This window comes from Nannobrachium achirus, assembly GCF_963921795.1.
Source record: "Nannobrachium achirus genome assembly, chromosome: 11".
Classification (NCBI taxonomy): Eukaryota; Metazoa; Chordata; class Actinopteri; order Myctophiformes; family Myctophidae; genus Nannobrachium; species Nannobrachium achirus.
Window position 1 is genome coordinate 37,408,687 of NC_137820.1, and position 12,154 is coordinate 37,420,840.

The window sequence follows — 12,154 nt, forward strand, 5'->3', positions numbered from 1 at the left end:
AATTGAGGTCAGTAGATTCCATTAGAATGAAACAACACACATAGCGGAAGAAAAAGAAAACAATAATAATGTCAAGGACCCCTAGAATTATGTTTAATTGACCACGGACACCCATCTCAAAATGTTTTGTTCCAGGGGCCCTGAGAAAGAAAGATTTGAGTTAAAAATGTTCGCTTAAAAAAAAAAGATACATAAATGTTCGCGATTTTTCAAAAATAGCAGATCTACAAGCTCACAGCGCGGCACTCGGTGCCACGCTATGAGCTTGTATATCTGCTATTTTTGAATAGCCAAAGTATAAAAAATAATGGTTAAAGTGGTTACATTGGTCTCTGATGGATCATTGCTCTCTGATGGAAATTACTTTCAGAATTAAAATTCAAAATGAGCAAAAATAGCAGATCTGCAAGCTCTACGCGTGCTGCGATGTGCAGTGTTTTGAGCTTGCAGATCTGCTATTTTTGTGTGACACTGTAGTAAGGCAAATTAGGGCATTAATTAACGAAAAAACATATAAAAGTAAAATATGGAGATAAAAGGTTTCTGCCTGACAGATATGATGATAATAGTTGCGTATGTTGCTCTTTTGTAGAAGATTGTGGGATTGTATGATTTAAAGTACCTGGTCATAGACTTCACTTCAACTTTTGGTTTCTCACTCATAGAGCACCGAAGCAACAGATAAATGTAATAAACTATATTTGGACTTATATACCCATGGATGAGTTTTCAAGGAGATGTTTTCTAACACACATGAGGAGTCTTGTATAGCCTATGTACCATCAAGCCGGTCTTAGGGTTAGGTGGGCATGCCTTCCATTTTCTTTGTGTTTAACCTGAGTCCTAACCCCTAATTCACAGGCTATACTGGAGAAGTATCCCCTAGGCCAGGAGAGACCGCCAGTGGAAGAGGTACCACCACCTGCTGCTTCAGCACAGACACAGAACACATCACAGGTGGGACAGGTGCAGTTTGACCTGATCTCAGAGCTTATAAAACATTTTGTCTCTAAACCTCAGTTTATGATGTGTGTCTTTGTCTTGTGATTTCAATTTCCTTCTTTCAATTGGAACCAATCGATTTGATTGATTATAAAAATTAAAAATAAATAGATTTTTTAATAGCAGTTATACAAGTTCATAGCTTGTATACAGTATTTGCTATTTTGGAAAGATGCAAATATTTAAAGGTGTATATTTTCAAAGAGGACTTTTTAACTCAAATATCAAATATCCATGAATTCCAGACTCCATGGGGTGAGTAATCGATCAATTTTGTGTGTGAACTATCCCTTTAAAGGCTTAAGCGGTTAATCCGACTAATAATGATCATAATGATTTATTATGAGAAAAAAAAATATTATCCAAAACTTGCGCTTCTCAGCTATTCGATTATATAAAGTAATCGATAAAATAATCACACAGAAACTACTCCCTAGACCCAATATTCCCCTCTTCTCCTCAGGAATCTCCAACGCGGGAGCCGTCTGAACAGCAGCTGAAGGAGCAGCTTCCAGCCGGCCCCTCAGTCGTCTCTGAGGACGCCGATATCAAGGACGTTCCACCCGACTCCCCAAAAGCCCCCGGCAGCGAGCAGGTGGACCAGGCCCTGCAGGAGATTGGGTCTGACCTCCCCGATGACGCTTCTTCCTGCAAACCTCCTCCTTCGCCCGTGGACTACGACTTCAGCGCCCCGTTTTGTCCTCTGGAAGGCCTCAGCGGTCACGTCGTCTCGCATCCTTCATACTCCCACATTCCCGTCGGGGAGAACGTGTCCGAGGTCCAGGAGACTCTGCCCAGAGCCTCCTCCCACGGCCACGCCTCCCAGTCCAGTTTCCCCCTCGGACAGTTTACCCCCGGCGCGGCCACGCATGCGACCGAAGCCAGCCTGCGCGGTCACCCCTCACGAGCCACGTCGTTCGCGAGAAACCCAGCGACCGACAGCGAGAGGGAGGCGATCGCGCCTTCGTCAGAAGGAGAGATCGTTGTCGCCGCGACTCAGGCCGTCAAACGTATCGTAGAATCAAACCAGGAAGAGGTGCAATCTGTTGTGCTCACGGACGGAGGAGAATGTACTTCTGGTGCTCCTGTAGTGGCCGACCCTCGGCCCACATCGCCACAGCAGGGAGGCCTTGCCGCTGATCAACAAACGCTGACCACCCCGTCTGGCTCTGTTCCGCGAGAGCCCTCCGTGACAGACACCCCATCTCACCCCTCAGATGCTCACATTAAAATCGGGGAGTGTGTGCCTGAAGGCAGTGCACCGCTGCTGCCCTCGCGGAATATTCACGGCCATGCCTCTGATGCTCATCTAAAGGCAGGGCAGCCGCTGTCAGCCGTGGAATCCGGCCCTACTAATCCGCTGGCCAGCGTCCATGGCCATGCCTCCGATGCTCATATTAAGGTCGGAGACTTTGTTTCGGAGGTCGCCGCTCCTCTACCGTCCGCTAATGTCCACGGTCACGCGTCCGACGCGCACATCAGGGTCGGCGAGCTCGTCTCCGAAGTGACCTGCCCTCCGCCTCCCCCCGGCGCGCACGGGCACGCGTCTGACTCGCACATCCAAATCGGGGAGAACGTCTCGGGGTTCGTCGCCTCGGTCCCCTCTCAAAACATCCACGGCCACGCCTCGGACGCACACATCAGGGTGGGAGAGCACGTTTCCGAAGTGACCGCCCCTGTGCATTCCCCCGGTGCGCACGGCCACGCGTCCGACTCCCACATCAAAATCGGGGAGAACGTTTCGGGATTTGTCGCCTCGTTCCCCTCTCAGAACATCCACGGCCACTCGTCCGACTCCCACATCAAAATCGGGGAGAATGTCTCGGGATCCGTTGCCTCGGTCCCCTCTCAAAACGTCCACGGCCACTCGTCTGACGGCAACATCAAGGTGGGCGGGTTCGTGTCCGACGTTGCCGAGGCGCGCCCTCGCTGGAACAGGCACGGACACGCCTCCGACGCCACCCTCCGGGTGGGGTGCGTGGTGTCCGGGCTCCAGGGGGTCTCGTCCACGCTGCCCGGGAGCGAGTACGGACACTCGTCGGACTCCGCGTTGAGGACGGGGTGCGTGGTGACCGGCACTCAGCCGCTGCAGTCCGCCCTGCCGGGCAGCATTTACGGCCACTCCTCTGACTCCACGCTGGGTGGAGGGTGCGTGGTGGTGTCGGGGGTGCAGCCTCAGCCTCCCCACCTCCTGGGCGCCCACGGGCATTCGTCGGACTCTTCGCTGGGAGGCGGGTGCCTGGTGACGATGGAGGGCAAGGAGAGCGGAGCAGACGGCGACAAGACGCCAAGCAATCAAGGTGGTGTATGATGAGTCTTAAGTTCTTTATTTTTAATGTCTCAAAGTGTTTTGGGGCCCTGCTACTCAACAGAATTGCTTTCAGAGGCTCTCTTTCCAGCAGCAAAAGAAAGGTGGGCTTTAAGGCAGTGGATTCTAGGGACTCTGGGTTCCTTTAGGGGTCTCTAAATTGACCCTTATAAGTATGTAACTCTAACAGTGTACAAATAAAACCAAATGAACCCTCACGGCTTCATTTGGTTCCATGTGTACTATTACTATTGCTACTATTTGTACTATTTAACTATATTAACATTTCTCAACATGGAAACGATTATGACGATTATGCAAAATAATTGCGATTACCTCAAATAATTGCGATTAAATGATTATGTAATAATTGTGACAGCCCTACAAGTCAGCTAAACATTTCCTACCATATACCTACCTACTCTCCCAGGTCCGGATGAATCAGGCAGCCCTGTTGAGCAGCAGCAGCTGGGCGAGGGCATGGGGTCCTGGGCATCCGTCTGGGGCCATCTGTCCCCCGCAGAGCGCTCCCAGCAGCAGTACGTCCTCTCTCTGGCCGCTCACTACCAAGTGGAGCACTACGAGGACGGCTACAACCTGTGTGAGTAACACACGCCACAGAGCACACTGCAGCTGCAAGGAAGGGATTGCTCTATGGCGTGATGATGTGTGGAGGAGAACAGGATGTGCTTTGGTGTTGTTGTTTTTTTGGTCCAATTGTGAGGATGGCTTTGTGTTAAGAGTAAGAATCAAAATGGTGAACTTGGATAGATAATAAATATACTGTATACTGTAGATGGATGGAGAGATGGATGGATTTTTTTTCCCATCCCTAATAGATATATAGATACTGTAGATAAATGCTATAGATACATTAGATTGATAAGAAAGAAAGACAGATAGATAGATAGATAGATAGATTGATAGACAGATAGATAGATAGATAGATAGATCAGATAGATAGATAGATAGATACTTACTTCATTAATCCTGCACCAATGTATTATTAATCCCGATGGAAATGCTTTGATGAGCAGACAAGTGTTTTCCCCAAGGAGGAATGGTAGCAACAGTTGTGGTGAATATTTATTTTGTGCCCGCTTCTTTTTTTTTCGCACTCAAATTAAGAAGTCTGGTGTCTTTGTGATCTTGACAGGTGTCACGGAAACACAGTTGCCTTTTGGACCGCCTTCAGGCAAAACACTCTGTATGGGCGATAATAGCAAGGCTTCAAGCTCAGATAGACGGATCCCCAGGGCTATTGAGGGGGAGAGGGTATTTACTCATTTACCAGGGACAGTGCACATTAATGATCAAACATTTCAGTTTTCACATCCATGTAAATTAGCTAATTTTCATCTTAGCCCCAGTGCAGGCTGTTAAAAGCGATGATAGAACTCAAAACAGACATATCAATAATATAGTAGACCAGACTAGGAACAATTGAGATGATAACTATCCATGATTACACAAGTTTGGTTTGCTTTAGGCCATCTCTTGAGGTTGAATTTGAACAAATAAAAACTAGACTAAAACGTTAGGGAGGGACTAGTGGAGAAGAGATCCAGCGGAAGACAAATCCTTTTATGTTTGGTTGCGCTTGGGTGTAGCACTCTGAAAATAGCAGATCTACATCAAGCTCGCTTGAGGTTGTAGATCGGCTATTTTTCAGCTTGCAACCAAGTGTACTATCAGCCATTACGGCCTGCCAAAATGCATTTTTGTCAACAAAATAAACTGTAGATTGTCGACTAAAAAAATCAGATGACTAAAATTCGACAAAAATGTTATTCAAAAATGACTAAAAACGAAATCTAAATTGTAATAATAAACACTGTGTGTGTTCTCTCTCCGCCAGCGTCGTCCCCGGACTGCCAGCTGCTGAAGCAGGTGACGCGGGGGTCCTGGGTGGACCCCACCCTCCGCGGGGCCACGGACACCACCTCCATCCAGCTCAGTGAGATGGTCTCCCTGCCCGTCCTCATGAAGCACTCTGTCACCACGCCGCTCATCACACAGTGAGTAGTAGGGATGGGACGATAAAAAAAAAACACTCACGATAATCGTATAGTGGGGATTCATTTATTGTGAAATCGTCCTCCGTCATGCACTGGGATCAATTCGGCTTTTATTTGCCGAACTGCATATCCGGTCACTTAAACCCTCTATAATTGACAAAACGGACGGCAGATGGCAGTAAAATATCTAGACATATTTCAGCATGTCTTCTATCATTTGAAATTATGAGTTGGCATCTATGACAAAGGACCGTAAAAATATGACTTATTAAAAGAAAAGTGGTCATGTGGCTCAACTTGCCCCAGGTTAGGGGTAGGTTGATCCAAGTCAAGGGGTAAGTTGACCCACATGATATTCTAAACTTTAACAGTTTAAACTTGAACAAACAATGTAGTTACTTATCAGAAATATGTTAATGGCACATTTCCCTTTTGCAAATAGTCTTATTTATTTTCTTACAGTTATTTAAACCATAAGAAAAACTATTAAAACCAATTAAATAAAGTTTGTTATTCAGAACCTTTTAATATTAGCAATTATTAATATAATGTTGAACACTTCTCTTAAATGAGTGTATTCATCAAAATGAAAGATCATTCAGCATAATTTGAGTAGCAAAGACCTTCATCTTGCCTCACGGCAAAACCTGGCTAGCTTAACACTTTGAGTGCCAGCCCCCCCTGCCCCCCGTCCCTTACCAGTGCCACCATTAGGTCCCATTCATTTCTGCCCCAATTCCAGGGAATAAATTGGAAATGATCCGATATTCACATCGGAACAAAAATGGGAGGTTTGGTAAAAGAGGATTTTTTTTGGAGTGATATCGGTGAGCGGTTTTGGAGATAGGTGCTCGAGAGTGCGCACTGCGCAAACCAGTCAATAACCTCAGAAATCTAGATTCTGAGATATTTGAGTTCAAAGAAAAACAACTTTAGGAAGCCATAGCAACAAATTGGTAAATGGTAACGGAACACAAGTACCCTTGACAGAAAGAATGACATGCCTACTTTCATTATGTGCAAAAAAAGTAAAAAAAATATTGTACCATCGTCTAGTTTCAAGGGGGCAAAGTGAAAAAGTATGAAATGACTCAGAAGGTAGAAATTGCCTTACATTTTGATAGAACTATGCACTGTGAATTCACTGTGTTTTTACCTGGTCTAGAAGGTCAGGAAGACAAAAAGTCAGAAAAGCGATGTCAACCTTTTATTTTATGGCAACATCGAACCCTAACCCTGGTGAGTACCTCACACATCCAGCATGAACATATTTATGTTCAACAATATTTACAAATATTTCCAAAAAAAAAATCACAAATATGACTTCACAAAAATAAAATATAACTGGATAAAAGTAAAATAAAATAAATGTGCAGCAAGTAAAGAATAAATAAAATAATATAAAAGTCAAAAAAAGGCATTCAACAAGCCAACATTCAGGAGTCAAAGGCACCACAAATCAAGGTCAAAGATGGTACTGTTCTGTGTGTGTGTGTGTGTGTGTGTGTGTGTGTGTGTGTGTGTGTGTGTGTGTGTGTGTGTGTGTGTGTGTGTGTGTGTGTGTGTGTGTGTGTGTGTGTGTGTGTGTGTGTGTGTGTGTGTGTGTGTGTGTGTGTGTGTGTGTGTGTGTGTGTGTGTACCTCAGGTGCCTCAAAATGGCCTGGTACCTGTTCCTTGCCATTGTTCTGGGAAAGTACGGCATGGCAATGTTTTTTTGACCACTGCATGGCAATCTCCGGCTTGTGAACGATAGCTGTGAGGAAGAGAAGTCCCAGAAAGTTCTTCAGCTCCCCTAGAGTGACATTGGTCCAGGCAGCGAACCTACAGTGTGTATGACCTATGCCTGACTCCTCCGCTCTCGCTATCTCCGCCATCATACTGTCCTCTGCGTTGTCATTGGTCTGGTTGCAGATCGGGCTCCCATCCTTCCTCCATCCAGTCAGACTCCACGGGCCCTGTATATGATAGAAATAAATACAAAATACTAAATGAACGTGCTTCTGTATAATTTGTATGTTCTTTAGCAAAGGCTGTCGCACAAAAGTAGTGAAAACAGCAGATCTACAAGCGAGGCGTTGTGTGCTTGTAGATCGGCTGTTTTCACTAGTCTAAATAATTTCAAATGTATATATGTATATATACGTGGCCACTGAATTCTATAGGCTCTGCTTTGATACAAATTTGATACAGATTTGAGATCGATTTGATAGATTATTATGTCACACACACACACACACACACACACACACACACACACACACACACACACACACACACACAGATTGTATTACTAAACTATCTATCTAGGTCAGGGGTGCCCAACCTTTTTTGACCCAAGGTCTACTTTGAAAATGTGCCACCTAGCTGAGGGCTACCAGCCCAAAATGTACCGTAACACCCATTCAATATACATGTAAAAAACAGAAAATATTAATAGATATTATAACATTGTACTCACTGTACTGTACTGTAATCATACTGTATAGTAGGAATTGTAATTGAATGAAACGATTGCAACTTCTCACATTGGGCATACAGACAGCATGACCATTTATTGCACACTCTGCATATTATGCACTGACAACACAGTTTATTTTTATTTTTTTTTATTTTTTTATAGTTTTTTTTATAGTTTTTTTTTTTTGTCCTTTATTCCATGTCAGTCTCTCTACCTTAGTGGGAAACCTGGCACTGGGAAGAGGAGGCTAGCTTGTCAAAGTCAGGGTTGTATGAGCTGGTTGCAAGTTTTAGGCAGGCCACAAGGTGCTCATCTGTCATTGTGGCTCTGTACTTTGACTTGATGAACTTCATGTGAGAAAAAGCAGACTCACACAGGTAGGTTGATCCAAATTCAAATGGGTCTGAGCGGCTTTGGAGCGAGGAATTTCCTCCGCTCCATTCCTCCGCTCCGCTCCGCTCCAAGCCGACCCTATTGGGGCCGCGCGCCGCATGTTTCCAACAAAACAGAGCCGTGCGCAGTAGCCTACTAGTGCAGTGAAGCCTTGTTGGCACCGCGGAGATGGAGAGGAGAACAGACAGAGAATTCCCTTTATCACGATTTCACTCATCCACACACGTAGGCTATGTTTATAATACATAGCCTACCTTGTGTCAGTTAAGTTATATATCACCAGCCAGTCAACGGATACGAATTCAAGTGAGACTGATTGAAAAACACACGCCACGACTCGCCTCCGTCTCTCGGTTGTGGTGATTAATCAATAACCAGCTGGATTTAATATTGCCCGTCTTATTAAAAAATACAATGCCTTAGATTAGATGGCGTCTTTTGTAACAGTGAACGCAGGTCTCCATCAAGCCGAGGCTCACGTAACGTTACCGCAGGCATTTGTGTTGGGAACACTTGTTGTGCAAAGCAAAGGAGAAAGTGTTTCGCATATGGTAGCAAAATCCTTTTTTTATTTTGGCTGGTGACTCTGAGCGGAGCGTGGAGCGAGAAATGCGAAAATCAACGTGAGGGACGGAGCGGCGGGGAGCGGAGCGGTGCGGTGGCCGACCAGAGCGATGAGCGAGCGGGACAAGAGCCCTCTGGAGCGCGGAGCGGCTTTAGTTGCCGCTCCACTCCGCTCACATGCTCTGCTACACGTTGAGTTGAGTTCAGTCAACATCATCCACTCGCTCGGAGTCGTTTCACTGAAACGCCCGATGTATGTCCTCCCCCCCCCCGAATTAATAAATTATTTCTTTGAAATCATCTCGCGGTCCACTGGTAACCAGCCCGCGATCTACCGGTCGACCGCGATCGACTGGTTGGGCACCCCTGATCTAGGTATACACACACAATAAAAAACTAAACTATAAAGAAATGTATTCTTACTGGAAGAAGTTGGAGGAACTTCATACACCTACTACAAACCATGGATTGACATCTAGACCTACTGCACATACAGTATGAAACAGAGCTGATACCTTTATGTACTATGAGGAAAATAATGCTGCTATTTGTACCCTGTATATATATAAAACTAGACCAGGTCAACCTGGTTGTGCCAGACCCCGGTTCTGCCAACCCTCTGGGCCTATAAATTTAATGGTACATTTATAGGCTGTCTGTCCCTTTATAGGCTGTCTGTCCCTCCCTCATGTCATCATCATTTGTGACATTGTGATGACATGAAGGCTTTGTCTGTCGGTCTATCCCTCCCTCATGTCATCATCATGTCATCATCATGACCATCTATGGAGAAAAACCGGACAGACCGACATTTGCTTATGTAGGCCTACCCATTTCATGGGTCTGGCAATGACAATGCGACATAGCTCTGTTTGAACAATGCTGTACCCCCTCCAACTGTATATTTTCAACTGTTTTTTGCCAGACCCATGAAATGGGTAGGCCTACATAAGCAAATGTCGGTCTGTCTGTCCTGGTTTTCTATATAAAGGGTATATATGATGATGACATGATGATGACATGCCTACAAAAGGCATGATGTCATAAATGATGATGACAGACAGGGGGTCTGGCACAACCAGGTTGACCTGGTCTAGTTTTATTGTATGTGTGATACTTGCTTTGGCAATGTAAACGTATGTTTTCTCATGCCAATAACGCTCCTTTGAATTGAATTGTATATTACCAAATGCACCCTACGTGGAAAAAAAACAATAGCAGGTCAGGCTTATTGACATCGGTTATTGATTGATTGAAGAATGTATTACAAGCTTGCATTAGAGTAGACCTACAGATTCATGGCTCATTTCCACAGGAACACACTTTATGCATATCATACAGTGGTGTGTTCTAGACTTTTTTTGAGGGCATACGATCAGCTACTATTCGTTTGGCCAGGGCAGACGCTATAGTACATAATCCCTATCAAATACGCTACTTTGAAAGGTTCACGAGGGCAGACGCCGTTCATATTTTATTGTTCCTCCATCACGGAGGTATAGAGGCCGGCGCCTGGCGGCGCCGTGCCTGCGAGGGTGTCCCAAGTCGGGCGAGGTGTGGAGGGTAGTCCCCGGTGAGTCCCCAGAACACAGCACTGATCTCATATAACATTGAAAGACAGACAGACGTATAGAACATATTGAAACGTAAAAAGCATAGCTTTATAATGCTTACCCGGTTCGCTGATCGCAGCACACTCCTTGGCTAAGTCCACGCACGGCCTCATTTGGGTGTATTAGCGCCCGCTGCAACTCCGCTCTCCGGGGCCATACCTATCGGTGCAGCCGGTGGGCGCCGTAAGATGATACACTGCTCCAAACAGCCTGCCTCCGGTCCGGATCACCGCCGTAGCTCCTCCGTCCACTGTGGATGGCTGGCGACGTTCCTTGGCTCCCCCGCAGCAGCAAAAACACAGAATTCTCTTCAAATCGCCGGCATCAGCGTTCAACGGCATCACCGTTCATCCTCACGCGTCGCCTCAGTCAAGTCCCAAACGCAGCCGCGCAGCAACAAACGAAAGTCCAACTGGTGCTTCGGGTTTTGATTATGGTCGGTGGCGGCGCTGGGCAGCAGCAGGCTGCGGGCTTGGTGGTGTCCACGGCCACGGGGCATGGTTCGGCTGCCTGCTTGGTCTCCATGTGCGGCCATGACTTGCTCTCTGATCAGCGGAGGTAAAACCTCTACCTTCCGATCTCTCTCTCTATCTCTATCTCTCTAAATAATACTACATCTAATGATTTTATAACTAATTCTAGCTCATTCTCTCAATATATCTCTCTCTCCCTCTGATTGCTGTGTGTCCGGACGGTAAAAGTCACTGAACTCGTCTTTGAGACCCTTGTTTCTGGGGGGAACCGGCCAATCAGCATGCTTGAATTTGGTCACATAAGCGTGTGATGTCATGCAGGGGCGTCAATTGGGTATGGCAGGGGTATGCAGCTGCCATACCTTGACAGGGGGAAATAATAAAAATGTACTTTTCATCGTGCCTGTTGCTAAGGTATGGCAACATGACTGGTGTCTTCACCAGACACCAGTCATGTTGCCATACCTTAGCTTGTTCTGAACTGACGCCACTGAATTGTCATGCATGACGACCGTCCCATCGTCCAAAAGGGCTGTATCTTGGTTACCGCATAGATCCAACACTGTACTACTGTAATATGAAAAAAAAGCATCTGGCGTCATATGACGCCAATATTATTTTCTGGCATCATTGCCAAGGTCGTGTCGGACGTCATATGACGCCCTGGCACTGAAAGTGTTAAAGAGGCGGTGCCATATTTGTGTACTTTTTCTGGTTCTATTTCATCCCTCCTGACCGCCAGAGGCGGTGCTTTAAGCACTGAATGATTCCCTTCGCGCATGCGCAGTCGAGCATTAATACCAACAACGTCACGACGTGACCCCGGGATGAACCGGAAGAGGTTATATCTTCCCTCGTTCACCGGGGGTTCAGTCCCCTTTTCTTTCTCGCGCGCGCAGGTTGTGATCTGCGATGAGCCATATTATTACTTAATTCTGCAAGTTGCTGGTAGCAGCGGATTCGCCCTCCAGGAGCTGCGACTTGTTACTTTGTAACGCGTTCGCGCCGCTTCCCTCGGGCATACGGCTGATGTCGATGCCGCGAACGTAGCCCCTGACGTGGCCGTTCCGACAAGCAAGACATGTGTGTTTTGAGCTAAAGCTATTGATTAAGAGCGGCAGGCGTCAGCGCTGCCTGTTTTTGTTTGTATTAGTTTTGTAAAACTAGGGTAGCCATAGTGCTAATAACGGCAAGCGTTTTTGCTGCCTGTTTTTTGTTTACGTCTTGTTTGGTAAGCTAAAGTAGTAGGCGTTGGTGCTACAGCAAGCGTTAGCGCTGCTGCTACATTTTGTTTTGTTAAAAGTTATTATAGCCGGATTCATAGC

General features: G+C 46.1%; 1 protein-coding gene across 2 annotated transcripts in view; it reads left to right on the forward strand.

Annotated features, from left to right (window-relative positions):
* The window catches only part of tubgcp6 (tubulin gamma complex component 6), a 71,532-nt gene that overhangs the window by 38,786 nt on the left and 20,592 nt on the right, over window positions 1-12,154 (forward strand). The window contains exons 18-22 of one of the 2 annotated variants that reach the window (XM_080737643.1): window positions 1-7; window positions 862-966; window positions 1,466-3,302; window positions 3,741-3,911; window positions 5,169-5,328. The exon at window positions 1-7 is cut by the window's left edge and continues 132 nt beyond it. In XM_080737643.1, coding sequence (XP_080593769.1) covers window positions 1-7; window positions 862-966; window positions 1,466-3,302; window positions 3,741-3,911; window positions 5,169-5,328 — 2,280 coding nt within the window. The remainder of the gene's footprint in view (window positions 8-861; window positions 967-1,465; window positions 3,303-3,740; window positions 3,912-5,168; window positions 5,329-12,154) is intronic. The other variant, XM_080737644.1, reaches the window with a different exon arrangement.